Source organism: Salvelinus alpinus, chromosome 20 (assembly GCF_045679555.1).
Source record: "Salvelinus alpinus chromosome 20, SLU_Salpinus.1, whole genome shotgun sequence".
Lineage (NCBI taxonomy): Eukaryota > Metazoa > Chordata > Actinopteri > Salmoniformes > Salmonidae > Salvelinus > Salvelinus alpinus.
Window position 1 is genome coordinate 43,791,772 of NC_092105.1, and position 20,506 is coordinate 43,812,277.

At 42.0% G+C, this 20,506-nt stretch overlaps 1 protein-coding gene across 1 annotated transcript in view; it reads right to left on the minus strand.

The window, feature by feature from the left end:
- Positions 1-1,018: 1,018 nt before the first annotated feature.
- Positions 1,019-20,506, minus strand: part of LOC139546952 (protein Wnt-6-like) — a 28,690-nt gene continuing 9,202 nt past the window's right edge. The window contains exons 3-4 of the mRNA XM_071355943.1: positions 5,831-6,141; positions 1,019-4,689 (exon numbers count right to left, since the gene is read on the minus strand). Coding sequence (XP_071212044.1) covers positions 4,228-4,689; positions 5,831-6,141 — 773 coding nt within the window. The 3' untranslated portion in view covers positions 1,019-4,227. The remainder of the gene's footprint in view (positions 4,690-5,830; positions 6,142-20,506) is intronic.

A 20,506-nucleotide genomic window follows, 5' to 3' on the forward strand; every position in this document is an offset into this window, starting at 1 on the left:
ATTTAGTGCACTCACTACTTTTGACCGGAGCCATATTGATCCTGATCAAAAGGTAGTGCACTAGATAGGGAACAGGGTGCCATTTGGGACACGGACAAAAGTTCTAGTATCTAAAGACCTATGCACCTTTAATGATAACCTCTAAGCTCAGTGACTAGACCACCGGGAGTTCATTCATTGCCCTTACGATAAGCAGACGCTGCCCCAGGAGGACTCCTATTGGTCTGATTGATCCAAGGAAATGACTGTCTGCCTCATGACATATATCCACTTACAGTGGCAGGCCTTCATTAATGTCTCTGTGTGTTTTACAATCAGCGGGCAAAGACAGACAGATCTCCGAATACACTGCATTCCTCAGGGCACTGTTTGGAGGGGGACATGTGGAAAAGTACACCTCTTCATTGAAACACGGCAGGGAGAGCGAGAGAGGCAGCCACATTAATACCAGAGCTTCTATAAATCTATCCACTGTCTACGCAGTTCCTCTGACTTTACCATTGCTGAGCCGTGGCAGCTTGAGGAGAGAGCGCCCCTGGCGCTTTCCATGTCTGTGGCCTACCTCTGCCTTCAACACTGCTGGCTCCGCTGCAATGTGAATTCCTGGAAAATATGAACTTGTGTCGACTTGCACGGCTCAAACTAATACAGCGGGAGTTTTTTCCCCAACACCATAAATAACTAACAACAACACCTTTGTTGCTGAGTGGCAAAAGGATATAGTTGAAGCAGAAGTGTCGAACGTATCTTTTAGAGAATGGTCATTGGGAGTGAGGTGAAACCCTCAACCCTGACCCAGTATGAAGCCAGTTAGAATAACACTTACACGATGTGTTGAAGGTCAATGGAAGGAAAAAGTGACATACGTTTCTATAAATCTACCAGTTTATACAAGGGTAATGAATCTCAAGCTCTGCTTTATCTGGGTCTAAAAAAGTTAGTTGATGTTGTAGTTCACATCAAATACAACAAAAATATATTTTTTAAATGAAATACCCCAAAAATCAAGAGCAGAGAGAACAGTTGACTTTTTATTTGTATAGGAAGTGCAGAAACTCACTTGTCAATTCATTCCAATTTCTACACATACTGTAACTGGAAAATAACAACATGGTTATGAAATTAACTTTGTAGAATACAAAAGTTTAATCAATGAACAAGCAATTATGAAAGTCAAAATTCTGTCTCTGAATCCAAACAAATGCGGACGAATTCTCTTGAGATCATTCAACGTGCCCTGACAAAAGTCACGTTTTCAAAACTTGGAAATTGGGTCTTGCCTTGAATCAAGAAAACGTCAAAGCAGCTTTCGTCCAGTTTGACAAGGGCTGTTTAAACATACATACAGTAACAACGAAAAACTCCTGGCAGCCCAACAAGTCCTAAAGTAGTTCTATGAGGAAAATATAATGGCCAGTGTTTTAGGTACACCCATCTAGTACTGGGTCAGACCCCCTTTGCCTCCAGAACAGTGTGAGTTCTTCGGGGCATGGATTCTACAAGGTGTGGTGTTCAAACGTTGCTAGGAAAACATTTCACACACCATTACACCACTGCCACCAGCATGTACCGTTAACACCAGGCAAGGATGGACCATGGACTCATAATGCTAACGGCAAATCCTGACGCCTCAACAGGAAACGGGATTCGTCGGAACAGGCAATGTTTTCCCACCCTCAGTTGTCCAGTGTTGGTGATCGCATGCACACCGGAGCCGCTTCTTGTAGTTTTTGACTGATAGGAGTGGAATCTACTGCAATAGCCCATCCGTGACAAGTTGTACGTTACGTGATGCTGTTCTGCACACCACTGTTCTACTGCGCCGTTATTTGCCTGTTTGTGGCCCCCCTGTTAGCTTGCACGATTCTTGGCATTCTCCTTCGACCTTTCTCATCAACAAGCTATTTTACCCAACAGGACTGACGCTGACTGGGTGGTTTTTTGTTTGTCGCACCATTCTCAGTAAACCCTAGATACTGTTGCGCGTGAAAAACCCAGGCCGGCAATTTCTGAGGTACTGGAACTGGTGTGTCTGGCACCAACAATCATGCCACACTCAAAGTCGCTTAGGTCACTCGTTTTTGCCCATTCTAACGTTCAATCGAACAGTAACTGAATGCCTCAATGCCCGTCTGCCTGATTTATATAGCAAGCCACGGCCACGTGACTCACTGTCTGTAGGAGCGAACCATTTTCGTGAACGGGGCGTACCTAATAAGCTGGCCACTGAGTGTATCTCACATAGGAATAGCCGCATTTGGTCTGATTTCCTGATTTGGTAGACTGCAACCCAAACTTAACGTGGTAAAGTGGTCAATTCTACTGCTTATGTAAAGAATGCCTAATATTGTTGCAGAGCTCAGTCAGAATAGTTCCATTATACCAACTTTTTCTCCCTTAACGTGATATGCTTTTGTACAAAAACTACATTTAGGTAAATGAAAAATCTAATGGTGCTGACTCCACAGACAGGACTAGTAGCTCCGAGGACAGAGTAATCCTGTGCAGTGTGTATCCACTGTCATGGTAACAATATTAACGATGAACCCTCTGGCAAGGAATAATCTGGTCATAAACCATGACATATTGGCAATAAATTGTAGCGATGTCATCCCTCATTGTACTCTCTCTCTCTCTCTCTCTCTCTCTTTTGCCCAACAAAAGATCTTAAGGATCCCTGAAAGGTAAGTAGCAACAAAATCACACTCTAAAAGAAGGGTAAGACACAGTACACTTGAATACCTTCGACCTATACACGTAAAAAGTGAAAATGTACAGCGCGTTTGGGTATAACACGCTTCGTAAGTAATTGTTATTATTAATGACGGTGAAGATAGGTTTTGTCCCCCCCCCATCCCCCCCCCAAAAAAATAAGCAGAGATCTGATCTGCCTATTCCGAAGAACGTAGGCAGAGAGTCAAAAGAAATGGGCTTCCTGACATCCAACTCACTTCAGCGAGTTGACTTATCAAAGAGACAAATGGATGGATTCGTTGTCAGCATTGTATGTGATTGTGGAATGGCCATTCTGCACAACATGACTAAATGTAACAAGTCTATACGCAACAAATGCTTTAATTGAAAGTGCATTACAAAAGCCCTGTATATTAAACAGATAAACCTAATATTATACTTTCTCGATACTGCACCTCATACGAGAAAAAGTCGTCACACGTTTCCCCATTTGCAAACGACTCAAACAACAACCAATGTAACATATGGTTTACATAGATTGCTCCCATATCCAAAGTGCTTTTCAGAGAGATGGTAGGCACGTTCCTCACCGTATCACTATGAGTAGTCTTGTCATAAAATGTTCATAAATAATAGTCTCGGGTGTCAGTTCAGCTCCTCACCATGAAACATGATGGGGTTCGTCCTCCAAACAAATAACCCCCACATTTCCCTTTTTTCATACGTTTTGTGCTTGATACCTGTATTCCACGTTGTGCATGTCCATTTTCCTTTTTCAGAACATTCCAGTTACTGTATATAGAAACGTAGCATGCTGATGTGCTTACTATCTTATTACCAAGACCATCGTCTTATTTCCCACACTCAGACGTCATTATGCTTTTGTTACAATAGTCCCCACTTGTAGTTACATGGTTAACTGACTATGAAGAGTGTTTCCCTAATTGTGGGTTGTAGCATGTTCCTAGACGGTATTGGCATTGGGTTTGAGGCTAGAAACAGTTGCTGTGCTATTTTCTGGTTCAATGGCTAAAGGCTTGAGGTGGGTCACTGTGCAAACACGTTTGGGAACCACTGCTTTAGAGGCAACGACCTCCGTACCGACGACGGAGAATGGTACCAAGCTATCTGATTGTCTTCTATGAGATGGGACCAAGCGTTCTGTTCTAGAGTGTTCTCGGAGCTGAAATTGAACTTTTAACCTCAGATGTGACCTTCAATATTCCACTCTGGAGAGCTGGAACAGTTGTTGGGTAAGTTCCTCCAGTGGGTTTCTAGAAAAAGAGCCGAAAAGAGCCAGTGTTTCAGGGTCATAGAGCTCTATGTGGTGAGCACTGGAGTAGTGGCCATTCTGGACTGTTCTGCAGCTTGAGAGAAGAGTCACTGCAGCTGTCTGTCCAAGATGATCCTAGATAAGACACTAATCTCTCAGTGTGCTCCTGAATTGAACTGTGGGAGCATGATCTCAGTGCATCTTTCGTGTGAGGCAGAAGAGGCCAGGCCTGAAACCAACCCAGCTTCACTGTGGTAATGCTAGTGACAGAGACTGAGCTCTTTCCTCACCGAGCACTTCTTACACTGCACCACGCAGCACCAGTGGAAGCGGCAGAGGCAGTTCTCCTCGAACACCACCGTCTCGTCCCGGTAGCCACGCTCACAGCACAGCAGGTCACAGCCGCTCACGTCCATGGCTGTGCTGTTGCACATGCGGCCCCGCGTGCCCAGTGAGCCCGTCTTCCTATTGGGCGAGCAGAAGTCGGGCGACTCGGCCGAGTAGATCAGGTCCTGTTTGTCCGGAGGCTTGATGTTCTGGCCTACGGGAACCAGGGTCTTGCCATCGTTGCCTCCCATCACCTTGGAAGCTCCATTGAACCGCTCCAGCAGGCGATCACCCACCTCGCGAAAGTGAGGCATCTTTTTCCAACAGGTCCGGAGTGTGCAAGACCCGGACAGGCCATGACATTTACATTCAGTCCTCATATAATTCCTCACCGCCTGTAGTAAAGACACAGAGATAGATAGGTGAGATTAAAGCAGACACTATTCAGAAGGAATTTATCCCCTCCCCCACCGGCCTCTGGCCTTCCCAGAGATCACAGGCCTTGACATCAGAACAGAGATCATTGAGTTACAATTGAGGTAATTAACCCATTTTGCATGCAGAGTTCCAAGTCTTTAACCTCACTTTGTTGTTATTCTACATGTGTGCAACCTTTTCTTCTTCTTGTTTAATTCAAAACCTGTCTTCCTGAGACTATAATTGGCCCAACTACACAGCCACTCCTCCCCATTTACCTGTCTCTGACCCCTTGGGAAAGGTTTTGGCTTGTGTGCCAATGTAACATACTGTGATGAAGCAATACTGACAGGGGTGAGCAAAGTCCCAGGAAATTCAAAGCAATAACCTGTAATTAGCTTCTCAAAAGAGCAGACAACCTCCTAACTGAGTGCAATGCACCTCTCTTCCTATCAACAAGGAGGCCATTGTGAATCCAATATTTTACGTTTTTAACATACATGTACTGTATTGAGTCTGTAACAAAGACCTGAAAACGTTAAAGTTTTACAAGGAGCAGCTACTTGCCTTAAAGCCTTGAAAACAAACTGTGAAGCTCACACTTGTTTTCTTTTATCCGAAATATGATTCTTGTTAAAATATCAGTTTACATTGTTACAGAACTATAGCTAGAGGCTGTCTTGGATGATGCATTTGACGAAAAGAGGAACATTCAGCTACACAATGAATACTTTCAGCACTTAGGCCTAATTTTCAACTTTGTTTCTAAAGAAAGCCATACAAATAAATGAAAGAATTTCACTTGATGATAGTGAGCATAATAAAAAACATTTCCCATGTATGCTTGCTTGTACTTTTGCTTAAAATCAGCACAGGTAAAATAAAAGATTGAAGATGAGTGTGTTTGGGGGGAATTATAAAAAGTTAATTCACAGCCTGGGATGGTCTAGTGTTCTAAGCTGCTGCCTCTGGAGCACGTGTACTGTACATTGTACCGCTGGCAGCAAGGGGCCCTTTCAGCTTAATTTCCTTTCTATCTCTACCCTTTGTAATAAAGGATTAAAAAGTACAAAAGGAGTGCAACAATCCTTATTAAAAAAAGAAAAGTTAATTCACTACCAGTCGTCCTGCTTCGTTGTTGTGGAGATCGATCAACGTCCTGATGTCACTCTTGCCCTTTTTCCTCTTGGCATCCATGAACTGCTTGGACTTCTCGTAGCCAAACTCCACGTCGTCTCCGCAGCCACCCCACTCCCACTTGACTCCCTCGCCAGAGGTGGTGGTGGAGGAGGAGGCTGGCCGGGGGGGAGCCCTGCTCCTGGTTGCCTCACAGCCACACTGCAGCAGCTCCCCCATACTGCAGGCCTGAGTCACCGTGTGGGTCACCCCAGCCGCTGTGATGGCGTACACAAACGCTGTCTCCCGGATGTCTGAAAGACACACACACACACACACACACACACACACACACACACACACACACACACACACACACACACACACACACACACACACACACACACACACACACACACACACACACACACACACACACACACACACACACACACCCACACACACAGGGGTGTCATCAGAGGAGTGAACAGAACAGTGACCCAGGTCACATACCGTGCTGATACCACTGGTATCTGAGATAGTGGGGGCTAGTACACAGCTGCAGGACTATTTGTGTAGTAGGGGAGTTTACCACTCTAGCCCAGAGGGATGTACGGCTGCAACTGCAGATTGATCCTCTGTCTTTATCTTAGGGACCACAACATCATTCTAGTTTGTATTGTCCTTTGTTGCTTTGGAAAAGACATGTCTATGCCGTGTTCCTAGCTGCTATAAGGGAGAAGAGGAGGTAGGCAGTTAGCGGTCCATTGTGTCGAAGCTGAAATGAATGACATTTATTTTCTGGAGCTGGAAGACATGAGCGTGTAGTCACCGCTTAGCCCTGTGCCAATTCCATATCGCATGATTCAGTGAATGGGATTCATTAAATCTAGTGAAACGGAATCGGTGCCGTGCGAGGGCCCTTCAGACCAGCACCCTGTGATATTAATACCAGCTGTCCGTCTGCACACCCACTGATGGCTCCATACAGGCCGGTTCTGTGTGTGTGGCGTCTCCCTGCCAGCCCAGACCCAGCCTCATCCCCAGCCCAGCTTGGACCAGCACCTGAACACACAGTCCTCCTCACATACTGCTCCAATAAAGCCCTTCCCTGCCTGCCTGTCGTGCGCATTGTGAAGGCCCTTCCCCATCACACACCATCCCTGTTTCATCTCAGGTTTAGACTGCAATAGATCTGGGGGGGGAACAAATGTTCTCCTCCCAGGACAATTGAGTGTACAGAAGGGACAGAGCTGACTAACTCAATAACTTCTGTTGAGACTTCTCTTAGACAGGCCAGTCATGTCTGCTTTTGCAGGAAGTTTCATATAGTCTGCGTCCTAAATAGCACAATATTCCCTTTATAGTGCACTACTTTTGACCAGGGTCCACTGAGTGTACAGAACATTAAGAACACCTTCCTAATATTAAATTGCGTTCACCCTCTGAATGGCACGCGTACACAATCCACGTCTCAATTGTCTCAAGGCTTAACAAATTCCTTCTTTAACCTGTCTCCTCCCTTTCATCTGAGAAGTTCATTTAACAAGTGACATCAGTAAGGGATCATAGCTTTCATCTGGATTCACCGGGTCAGTATGTGTCATTAAAAGAGCAAGTGTTCTTAATGGTTTTGTACAGTCAGTGGATATGGGTCATTCTACAGAAGTGATGCAAATTGGTGGTTAAATGTTTTTCGTTCACATTTGTATCCTATTTCTCCAAAACTTTAAGCACGTCTTACAACACACTGTGTGTCAGATAGACATATCTACCAGTGGAGGCTGCTGAGGGGAGGACGGCTCATAATAATGGCTAAAACGGAGCCAATGGAATGGCATCAAACACATAAACAATGTGTTTGATGTATTTGATACCATTCCACTTATTCCGCTCCATCCCTTGACATGAGCCCGTCCTACACAATTAAGGTGCCACCAACCTCCTGTGATCTCTACCACTCACACACTTTGTTTGTATTGCATATTTGGAATAATGTACTGAATTCCAGCCCACTGAATTTGTCACTACCGAAACATAGTGATAGTTGCAGCAAAGGGAGAACCACGCACAGTAGTGATCATTTTGATTAACCTTCTATTACAGAATCATTTTTTAAACGTTATTTTCAGACAACATTTACTAAACAGGGAAAAAAATGATTTTTAACCAGATTTTCAAAACCTTTCAATTTCATTTATAGAAATATAATCTCTATTATTCTCTGTAAAAGGTTCAATGTCGATTTTATGAATCTGAAACCTATTGATTGATTGAATTACTTATGCATCTAATTAGTTATGTCGTTAGATGTTTAAATTGTCACTTTGTCTCTATTGTGGAAAAATATCAGCCGTTTCGGTAGTGACCAGGCGTATACATTCGGAACATAATTGCTTACTTAATTGATACCATATCAAATGTCATACACATACATTTCACTCAATAAATGTCTTTCTGTTTCTTTCTGCATTTTCACTGCTGCCCTGCACAGTAAAAATAAAAGTATTAATTTAACTCCGATAGAGTTGAATTCAACACTGTTTCAGATAACATTTGGTCCCAGTCCACATAGTGTTAAAGTTACTCTACAGGTAGTGTCACACTTTCAAAATTTATTTGACTCACAATGGTGTTAAAATTCACACATAAATGTGTAATATGTGTAATAATATTTAACACTGGTTTAACATCAATAGGCTATCACTCTATAATTAAGTAAATGTCAAAGTGAAAACTTTGCTATTAGTTGTTGATCTTACTTACCTGATTATTTGAGGATGTGCAGGAGCAATTGTGTTGACAAGTAAGTTGAAATAATGATCATCCACAACCACAGCAGAGGATTGGCATGTTTTTTCATTCCACTGAATTGAGTTGAATTACACTGCAATGACTGCATAATTTTACACTCCGACACTATAGCTCATTGACTCCTCATAATGTTGAAAATACTCATCCCGGGTTAAAATAAGTCAACGCGAATTTTTACACCCACTTTTTTACTGTGTAAGAATGTTGTTCATCGACTACAGCTCAGCCTTCAACACAATAATGCCCTCCAAGCTCATCACTAAGCTCAGGGCCCTGGGTCTGAACCCCTCCCTGTGCAACTGGGTCCTTGACTTCCTGGCGGGCCGACCCCAATTGGTGAAGGTTGGCAACAACACCTCCGCCACACTAATCCTCAAACACGGAGGCCCCACATGGGTGCGTGATCAGACCCCTCCTGTACTCCCTGTTCACCTATGACTGCGTGGCCACACACGTCTCCAACTCAATCATCAAGTTTTCTGACGACAACAGTGGTAGGCCTGATTACCAACAACAATGAAACAGCCTACAGGGAGGAGGTGAGAGACCTGGCGGAGTGACACCAGGAAAATAATCTCTCCCTTAACGTCAACAAAATGAAGTAGTTGATCGTGGACTACAGGAGACAGCAGAGAGAGCACCCCCCCATCCACATCAACAAGGGCTTCAAGTTCCTCTGCGTGCACATCACTGACAACCTAAAATGTTTTTTTCACACAAACAGCTTGGTAAGAAGGCGCACTACGCCTCTTCAACCTCAGGAGGCTTGGTCCCTAAGACCTTCACAAACTTCTACAGGTGCACCATTGAGATCATTCTGTCGGGCTGTACCACCGTCTGGTACGGCATTGCACTGTCCGCAACCGCAGGGCTCTCCAGAGGGTGGTGTGGTCAGCCCAACGCATCACCGGGGGCACACTGCCTGCCCTCCAGGACATCTACAGCACCCAGTGTCACAGGAAGGTCAAGAAGATTATCAAGGACCTCAGCCACAATAGCCATAGCCTGTTCACCCCGCTACCATCTATAAGGTGGAGACCGTACAGACGCATCAAAGCTGAGACCAAGAGACTGAGAAACAGCTTCTATCTCCAGGCCATCAGACACCGCTAGCCTGCCTCCAGTACCCTGCCCGCCTCCAGTACCCTGCCCGCCTCCAGTACCCTGCCCGCCTCCAGTACCCTGCCCGCCTCCAGTACCCTGCCCGCCTCCAGTACCCGGTACTCTATTCTGCACCGGTACTCTGCTGCCCTATGTACATAGTCATTAAACACTGGTCAATTGAATAATGTTTTACCAACTTTATATGTATACACTATATTCTAGTCATAGCTCATCCTATATAACTACTGCTGTACACACCTTTTCTATTCATATACTGTCCATACGGTCTTTACACACAATTATACTGTATGTATATATTTATATTCCGGTCTCTGACATTGCTTGTTCTGATATTTCTTAATTCCTTCAAAAAACATATTTATTATTTTATTCTGGATTATGTGTATTGTTTTTTAATTGCTAGATATATTACTGCTCTGTTTCGCTAGCGTCCCACTAGCGAAACGCTAGCGTCCCACCTGGCCAACATCCAGTGAGATTGTAGAGCGCCAAATTCAAATACAGAAATACTCATTATAAAAATTCAGAAAACAAAACATATTTGACATAGGTTTAAAGATTAACTTCTTGTGAATCCAAACACGGTGTCAGATTTTAAAAATGCTTTAAGGCGAAAGCATACCTTACGATTATTTGAGAACATAGCCCAGCAGACAAATCATTACAAACAGTAACCAGCCAAGTAGAAGAGTTACACAAATCAGAAATAGAGATACAATTAATCCCTTACCTTTGATGATCTTCATATGGTTGCACTCAGAAGACATTCATTTACTCAATAAATGTTCCTTTTGTTCGATAAAGTCTCTCTTTATATCCAAAAACCTCAGTTTTGTTCGCGCGTTTTCTTCAGTAATCCACAGGCTAAACACAGTCACAGCAGGCAGACAAAAAATCCAAATTGTATCCGCAAAGTTCATAGAAACATATCAAACGATGTTTATATTCAATCCTCAGGTTGTTTTTAGCCTAAATAATCGATAATATTTAAACCGGACAATAACGTCGTCAATATAACAGGTAAACATGAAAGACACTCTCTCGGTCATGCGCATGAAAAAGCTCTGTGACACGGCAGGGTCCACTCATTCAGAATGCTCTTCCATATTTTTCAGAATACAAGCCTGAAACAATTTCTAACGACTGTTGCCATCTAGTGGAAGGCATAGGAACTGCAATTTGAGTCCTAAGTCAATGGATACTGTAATGGCATTGAATAGAAAACTACAAAACCAAAAATAAAACTATTTCCTGAATGGATTTTTCTCAGGTTTTCGCCTGCCAAATCAGTTCTGTTATACTCACAGACACTATTGTAACAGTTTTGGAAACTTTAGAGTGTTTTCTATCCAAATCTACCAGTTATATGCATATCATATCTTCTGAGCCCGAGTAGCAGGCAGTTTAATTTGGGCATGCTTTTCATCCAAAATTCCAAATGCTGCCCCCTACCCTAGTTGTTTAAGGTAGATTATTATTTATTTGTATAAGTGTAAAAAAAATACAGTGGACTTTTTTAATGTATTTTTATTTCACCTTTATTTAACCAGGTAGGCCAGTTGAGAACAAGTTCTCATTTACAACTGCGACCTGGCCAAGATAAAGGCTGTAGTGGCGAAGTAATAACAATTTAGAGGTGGATCAGAGAATCACCAGCAGCAAGAGCGACATCACTGACGTATACAGAGAAAAGAGTCGGCCCGAGAATTGAACCCTGTGGCACCCCCATAGAGACTGCCAGAGGTCCAGACAACAGGCCCTCCGATTTGACACACTGAACTCTGTCTGAGAAGTAGTTGGTGAAACCGGCGAGGCAGTCATTTGAGAAACCAAGGCTGTTGAGTCTGCCCATAAGAATGTGGTGATTGACAGAGTCGAAAGCCTTGGCCAGGTCGATGAATACGGCTGCACAGTACTGTCTTTTATCGATGGCGGTTTTGATATCGTTTAAGACCTTGAGCGTGGCTGAGGTACACCCATGACCAGCTCGGAAACCAGACTACATAGCAGAGAAAGGTACGGTGGGATTCGAAATGGTCGGTGATCTGTTTGTTAACTTGGCTTTCGAAAGGCAGGGTAGGATAGATATAGGTCTGTAACAGTTTGGGTCTAGAGTGTCTCCCCCTTTGAAGAGGGGGATGACTGTGGCAGCTTTCCAATCTTTGAGGATCTCAGACGATACGAAAGAGAGGTTGAACAGGCTAGTAATAGGGGTTGCAACAATTGCGTCGGATAATTTTAGAAAGAGAGGATCCAGATTGTCTAGCCCAGCTGTTTTGTAGGGGTCCAGGTTTTGCGATGCTTTCAGAACATCAGCTATCTGGATTTGGGTGAAGGAGAAATGGAGGAGGCTTGGGCAAGTTGCAGGGCTGCTGACCGGGGTAGGGGTAGCCAGGTGGAAAGCATGGCCAGCCATGGTTATTGAAATTCTCAATTATCGTGGATTTATCGGTGGTGACAGTGTTTCCTATCCTCAGTGCAGTGGGCAGCTGGGAGGTGGTGCTCTTATTCTCCATGGACTTTACAGTGTCCCAGAACTTTTTGGACTTTGTGCTACAGGATGAACATTCTTGTTTGAAAAAGCTGGCCTTTGCTTTCCTAACTGCCTGTGTATATTGGTTCCTAACTTCCCTGAAAAGTTGCATATCGCGGGGGCTATTCGATGCTAATGCGGGACGACACAGGATGTTTTTGTGCTGGTTAAGGGCAGTCAGGTCTGGAGTGAACCAAGAGCTATATCTGTTCCTGGTTCAAAGTTTTTTGAATGGGGCATGCTTATTTAAGATGGTGAGGAAAGCACTTTTAAAGAATAACCAGGCATCCTCTACTGACGGAATGAGGTCAATATCCTTCCAGGATACCCGGGCCAGTTCGATTAGAAAGGCCTGCTCGCTGAAGTGTTTTAGGGAGCGTTTGACAGTGATGATGGGTGGTCGTTTGACCACAGACCCATTACGGACTAACAATCAAGTGTCAATCATAGAGATAAATAGAGGACTCTTGATGGATATGACCCATTTAAGTATGGACATTGCAATTGAGGGCTTCCACCATTTTAAAGAATTTCAAAGTTAGTTAAATACTGTGACTTACTAAGACATTTCGTAGAAAGAAATCCCATCTTCAGCTAGGAATCAACTCTTAAGATTCAGTATTTTTTTAAGAGACTGATCAGTTACTGTACTTCCGAGAACACACGCATCTTTCATAGCGAGCTAGTGAGGGACGGAGTGAGAGGGGAGCGGCACAGTATAGGCAGGTCGCCACCAGGCAGACGGAGTCAGAACCGTGTACTAGGCCTATCCATCGGCAATCAAAAGCTGTATCACACAATGGAATACTGTATTTCTCAATTTCTTGGCTTGTAATGTTTCTCAACTTCAGTAAAAACAGGGCCTATCATCAATGATTATGCTCGGATATTCTACACGCAACAGACCCAAGACTGAACACACACTTGCTTCATTAGCGAAGAGAAAGAGCAGGCGAGCCAGCTGCACAGTGATTTTAATATTGTGAAAGAAAAAAACTAAAAACATTGTTTTTCCATTAGGGATTTTTCTTAACGTTAAGGATCCCAATTGAATTGAAAGTTTTAACATTTAAACGTTCACACCCCTACCCAAAACCATACTTTACATATCTATTGAAATATTAGATGTTTCGGTAGTGACATTTCTTAAAAATACATGAAGATTTACCAATTTTTCTCACAAATTTTCTCTAAAATGTTTGCACATAACTACTCACCATGTGGCCATGCTGGAAAGGGGTGCGATCCCATCACCTGGTGATATTTGTAGGGGTGAGGCTTAAGGCACATTATACAAATGGTGGGTCTAATCCTGAATGCTGATTGGTTAAAACAGCATTCCAGCCGGTGTCTATTCCACAAGTTACCACCAGCTAAATCTATGACGTTAAAATGCCTATTTACTCTGTTCTATCTGACTGCGCAATTCACTGTCTCATCAGCCCAGCCAAGCAATTTATAAACTTGATCTCGACATTATCTCACATTTCTTTTAGACTAACATTTCGTTTTCAACAGCAGAGATTTGTATAAACCTTGCTGTCTGTCTCAAAGACATTTGCAACATTGTTTCAATATTCAAATTTGATCTCCAGCTGTCCTATAGTAATGAAAGTGTCAGTGGTTGGGACGATTGTGTTAGCTGTGTTGTTGGCTAGCTCCTCTGAACAACAGTGACCTGACTAAAGAGCAAATGTTCTATGCCAGGTGAAATCGTGCCTCATTAGCTCATTGTTATGGATGTATCCAATTAAATGTCAATAGAAAACAGCTTAAACAAATGCAAATGCAGCTAATTTCCTGTTATTCTGGCTGCACTTTTTTGACGTGGCTGTAAATTAGCCGTCGTTGGCTAGCTAGCAAGCAAGAGATAAGAACGTTGCCAGCCAGTATGGCAATGGAACATTTAGAATGAACGACTGGGTCGCGTCCATAGATACAGAACAAAAAGACTGAATGACTGGGTCGTGTCTCTGGCAACTGAAACAATAGAACGAATGACCAGCCGGCTTGGGTAACAACCCTAGATTTGTGTCGGGACTATATATTGAGGAAGGATGAAATAGTATGAAGAAATGAATCAAAATAACGTTTTTAATGAAAATATGTCAATCATTATTTGAATGTGTTGTATAAAAGTGATAATGCCCCTTGAAGCCAGTGTTTGGAGGATATATTGGCACTTCGTCTCGGGCCTAACAACACCCATGCCAATATCCTCCAAACACCGGCTTCTCGGGCATTATCACTTAATTCATTCTGCAGTCTTTTAATGTGTATGTTTCGGTAGTGTCATCAAAAGGTGGGACGGCATTTTTTGGGGGGAAAGATCTTTAAAAAACAAACAAAACTACTGATTAGATCAGCATCTTTCAATGTAATTATAGAACTACTCAACATGTTCTTTTGAAATAATAGCTGGTAAAAAAAAATCATAAATCATGATTTGCTTTATTTTCAAACATGAAGTTTAGGAGTCAGGGTGTGGGACAGCCACCTCTCAATAGACATAGGTGTAGACACAATGACTTTATACTATATTAATGTAACAATATGTTTGTTATTGCCTTGGAATGAATTAAAGCATTCCAAGGCATAACTTTCTTTTTAAATAGTTGTTTTTGGGGTGGGACAGCAATGTACCCCTCTCCTGTAGAATCACCCATTTATGGGATAGGATGCCATTTGCGACGCAAATGGAGGGATTATGGGTAATGTCTAACAGTCATGCCTGTTTACTGTTTCAGTTGGAGAGGCGGAGATTAGAACGATGCAAAGAGAAAAGAACCGTAGACAACTAATCAGCCTCCACAGAATCTCAGAGGAGGTCGATGTCTAGACGAGCTACAGTAATAGGTGTTTCAATAATGTCCCTCGGGCTCGCTCGTCTTTATCATGAGCAATGCAATCATCGTGTCTATATTGGACAGAAGACATTCAATTCATAGAGGTGAAGTGAAAAATTATAACACAATCAAAAGGTATTTCTGTTCAGTTGTATAATGTGACCCATCCCCTTGACTAAGATAATAAAAACACGCTTACATGACTAAGAGAGAAGAGGTTATGTAAAAATATTTAAAAAAATATCTTGTTTTGAATGAACACCATTTTCTATTTTCCTCAGAGACACAAATTCCCCAGAATTCTCCAGCAGCCTACGCCTGGGCCTGCCTGGGAGATAACTTGGTGCCAGAAGGGGCTTCGCAAGGAATTAGACCATCTTTTTTTAATACTCAATCTTTGAGTCAATGATGCATGCATTCAGGTTAAAAAGAATCGAGGAAACCCAGGGCCCCTCTATGTAGCAGTACATGTGACACAGCCTGATGAGTGTGAATCATTTTGATGATTGATTTTGCTGCCCTGTGCCACAGTCCAGGAGAAGTTCAAGTCTTGTACAGCACATGTCCATTCTATTACCTTGAGACGTACAGAACAGCGAGTACACCAGGTAATCCCTAAACATGCATCAAACAGACAAACACACTTACTCAAAACGACACACATTCCACCTTAAAAATGATGCGTAGCCTTATATCGCACAGATTTGACTATAATCCGATAATTGACGAAATGCAGCTGCTCTGTTGATCTCTGAATCAACACATACAGTATTTCTTTCATCATGCAGAGTTCAAGGCCATATGACCCACTCAAGCCCTCAACTTACAACCAGAGGAATGTTTAAGGGTGCATAGATTGTAGCTGAACATTGGTGTTCAACGGACGCACACTACTGTGCCTTAATGCAGGTGTGAATAAAAAGATGACATTGAGGAAACAAGAGAGACGATTAGCTACAGTAGCTTAACTCGTGGAGCAACTGTCTGCCCCAGTGGACTCGTGAGAGTGTAATCTAAAGATTGACGGTGTTACCTGATACAACAAAGCCATTACACCCTCTTTATCTGAGTTTAGAACAGAGGGAAGAAGCAACATCTCCACTTTGATGGTATCAGTGTCAGGGCCTGACACAGGATCAGGATCAGCCCTGTGTAATTAACACTTCAGGGCTAATCGGTTCTAACATAACAGAGATTAAGGCAATTACGGTGTTAGATCATTACCAAGAAAAGTAATTGCCTAAAAATAAGTGGATAGTACATGACTTTAATGTTCGCAGTGGTATGTAACGTTTTGTTATATTCATATTTGTCCACATTGTAATTTTTTTTTATCTAGGTGTTTTAACTAATTATTATTAAGTAACTGGTTCCACAGCCTTTTTTAATTTACTGAACGTTTCGGTCCAAGTCTTACCTGAACTAAAACATTTAGTTGGCCCAAATTTAGCTCCAACTTGAGAAAACTGGCAAAAATGGTGTTTGTTAAACTTGTTTTTGGGGGGCAGCTTAACTAAAAAAGGGTGTGCAACTGGTTACACACAGTGCTTTTAACATACAATGTTTTCAATGTACATATTTGACACACGTTGACATACATTTCGCATGTTCATTCATACACTAATTACGATTTGAACTCACAGCCTCTTGGTTGATGGCATTCCGATCCTCCTGCTACACCACCATGTCTTTGTGAATTATCACTTAATCTGACTATTCTCTCATCGTTGTTTCGATTGACTTATTTAAGTGATTTTTCTTTTTTTCGGTATTGTTGTCTGACGTTGGCGGAACATATTACTCTGTTTTAATGTTACTCCTTAATCACTATGATAAATGTAATAGTTTTTCTTGAGTGTACTTTTAACAGAGCTGAGATTTACTCTGAAGTGCAAAGTGTAGCAGTACAGGTGAAATCAGTCGTTGACACAGACATGATGGTGTAGCAGGAAGATTGTAATGCTGTGAACCAAGAGGTTCTGAGTTCAAATACCAGGTTGAGGACATGTTGAATACTAATTACTGTATACGTGCACAATGTAATCAAGTACGGCAATGTGTGTCAAATCTGTACGTTGAAAACATTGTATGTTAAAAGCACTGTGTGTAACTAGTTCCACAGCCTTTTTTAAGGTAAGATGTCCAAATAATAGTTTCTAGTTCAAATCAAATGTTATTTGTCACCGAATTTGTCACCGAATGTGCCGAATATAACGGTGGTAGACCTTTCAGTGAAATGCTTACTTACAAGCCCTTACAAGCCCTTAACCAGTTTTAAGAAAAATACCCCCCCCCCCCCCCCAAAAAAAAGAAATAAAAGTAACAAATAATTAAAGAGCAGCAGTAAAATAGCAATAGTGAGGCTATATACAGAGGGTACCGGTACAGAGTCAATGGGTGGGGGCACCGGTTAGTCGAGGTAATATGTACATGTAGGTAGAGTTAAAGTGACTATGCATAGATAATAAACAGAGAGTAGCAGCAGCGTAAAAGAGGGGGGCAATGCAAATAGTCTGGGTAGCCATTTGATGAGATGTTCAGGAGTCTTATGGCTTGGGGGTAGAAGCTGTTAAAAATTATTTTGGACCTAGACTTGGCACTCCGGTACCGCTTGCCGTGCGGTAGCAGAGAGAACAGTCTAGGGTGGCTGGAGTCTTTGACAATTTTTAGGACCTTCCTCTGAAAAATTGTCAAAGACTCCAGCTACCCTAGTTGAATGAACATATGAGACAATTTGAGCAAACACATCACTTTAAGTTGACTGAATTCTTGCCTATGTTTTCTCATGCTGGAGCCAAATTTGTTAAGTTCAGGTAACACTTTGACCAAGAAGTTGAGTAAACAAAAAAAAAAGACAGCGGAACAAGTTACTTAATCATATTTAATTGAAACAACAATTAATTTTTTACAGTGCAATTTATCCCATGTCTAACTGGGATCATTTCATTGACATCATGACATTATGCCGCAGTGTCTCACCTCATCCAGAGAGTTTGGCCAGAGTCCTATGGGTCCTGATCAAATGTGTTACACCATATAGGGAATAGGGTGCTATTTGGGACATAGACTAAGTGTGTCACATTCATAAAAAAGGACAGATACTGAAAGACCTAAAATGTGTGGTGTTTGTTTTCTCTCCAGGAGTCTGGAGAAAACCTCTCCGCCCCCCTCCGGCCAGACGATGCAGAGCTCCCAAATGATGATTGACAGAGAAGCAGACAGAAGCAGGACCATTTTAACAGAGCTAATAACAAGCTGCATTCCTGAGGTGGCAGAAGAATTATGATTATTCTATCTTGTCACAACTGCATACTGTCTCCGAGCACGTCTAATTACTTCATTACAACCATGAGACAACATGTCGAAGCAGCCAGCATAGCGCACAGCAAACCCCTGGCAACCCCTGGCATTGATAAGTCAACACAACAACAGCTCTGGTTTATGTTTGAATATAGGAAGAAAAAGGCCTCCAGTTATTTTTGCAAAGGGAGAAAGATTTAAGCTACTTTGAGCAGCACCCCCAGCCCGCCGCGTGCATGTGAGGAAGTGAACCTGTCCTTGCAGATCTTCCTGCACTGACAAATGGTCATTAGAGCTACATCTTGGTAATTGTTCGGAATGCTTCAAAACATAGGAGCACTTAAGCCATACCTATAGACATGGAGGAATTTATGATTAATTGCCATTTTGGCAAGGAGTTTCACTGAGTTCTCCAGTTCTCCGGTGAAAGGAGTAGCTAACGTTGTAATCCTTATACTGACAGCAAAAACTCTTCACTAAATTTACACTCAACTAAAGCTACGAAGATGCTACTTAGATCCGTCTGTCTGGGAACAAATCAGAGCCTGGGTTCCCAAAAGCATCTTAAAACCTCTTAGATGTAAAGTTCCCTGTTTAGGGGTCTGCGTTGTTCCGCTACCGCTTCCAATCAAATTTTTGGCTTACGAATTGATCTGTGGACACTGTCGATCAACATGGCTTGCATTGAGCGATAGCCCTGGTTCCTACAGACACAGTAGTATATTTTGTCTGCCTGTGTGACAATGTGTAGGATGTGAAATATGAAACCACTTGAAGCTGGGATGTCCCTCCTACCATTTCATTCGCTCTTCCGACTGTCCATCAACTCCTGGCTGAACCCTACGTCGCAGCCACTGACAAAGCACATGACTGCAATCCTTACATCGTAGTGCAGCAGGAGAGATTTCGTCACAACAGCACATTCAGAGATCAAAATAGCCATTAATCAAAAAATAATTCATAGATTTTAAACAAAAAACACGTTCTGTTTTCTTAGATGAGATGAACTCCTAAGGAGTCCAGGAAGCCAAGCTAGAGCTCGGTGAGACGTTCACAGCCGGGGAGGCAGATGTTTTGATCTCTAACACTAAACACACAAATATGTATTTTACAGTTATTAGAATGGTGAAATCTTATAGTTAGTCATTTTATAATTTCATTATACTATATTTAGAAAGCATTTAAGTCATTTTGAGCCTTATTCATACAGTTTTGTTGAATACAAAATAGATACATATTTTTATCGTATTTGTACTGTGCTTGAGCTTGTGTCCTCAAAATTGGCTACACCTCAGCAATTTATAACTATTTTTACCAGAAAGGTGAGATATTAAATTTTTTGGGGAGTATGCAGCATTACTAGTTATTGTTTATGGCTCTCTCGTGATAAATAATTACTTTTGGAGATTACGTAAATTACATTTTCGATTACATTTAGTTACATGTAACTGGTTTTCGTTAGAACCTTCGTAGGAGCATCGTTAAATATCCGAGTTGTTTCCCAAAACCATCATAAGTAAAGTTGCACTTGAAAACACTTGTTATTTACTGACTGTCTCAGACCACTCATAGAACAGCTAAGGTAGGTGTTAGATAATTTTTTGCCGTTCCGCATCACTTTATACACAGAAGATCTCTGCTAAACATAGAATCAAGCTGTTTACAATACACATTTGTCTTCGCAATTTAACAAGCGAAGAATAAAAAGATGATTCAAATGAAAATGAGATGACTGCATAAAAAACAAATACAGCAGGGCTATAGGCAACATAGGCCTATATATATATATACATATATATTTATTGTTCAGTCAATTGAGTTCTATTTGTAGGCTACACAGTCTGTAACACCTCAGTATATTTCATGATGTGTAACAACATGTGCAATGAAGTGCCAAAGTAATCTGTGATTTAGTGCATTATTATAGGGTAAGCATTAGAATAAGCCACCTCAATATTTGCAGCCATATGGTGATATCTCTCTAGGAGCTGATCTGTTGTCAGTATTGTGGAATAATTAGAATGTTAAGGTAAGATTTGAATGGAGAAAGCTGATCAGAGA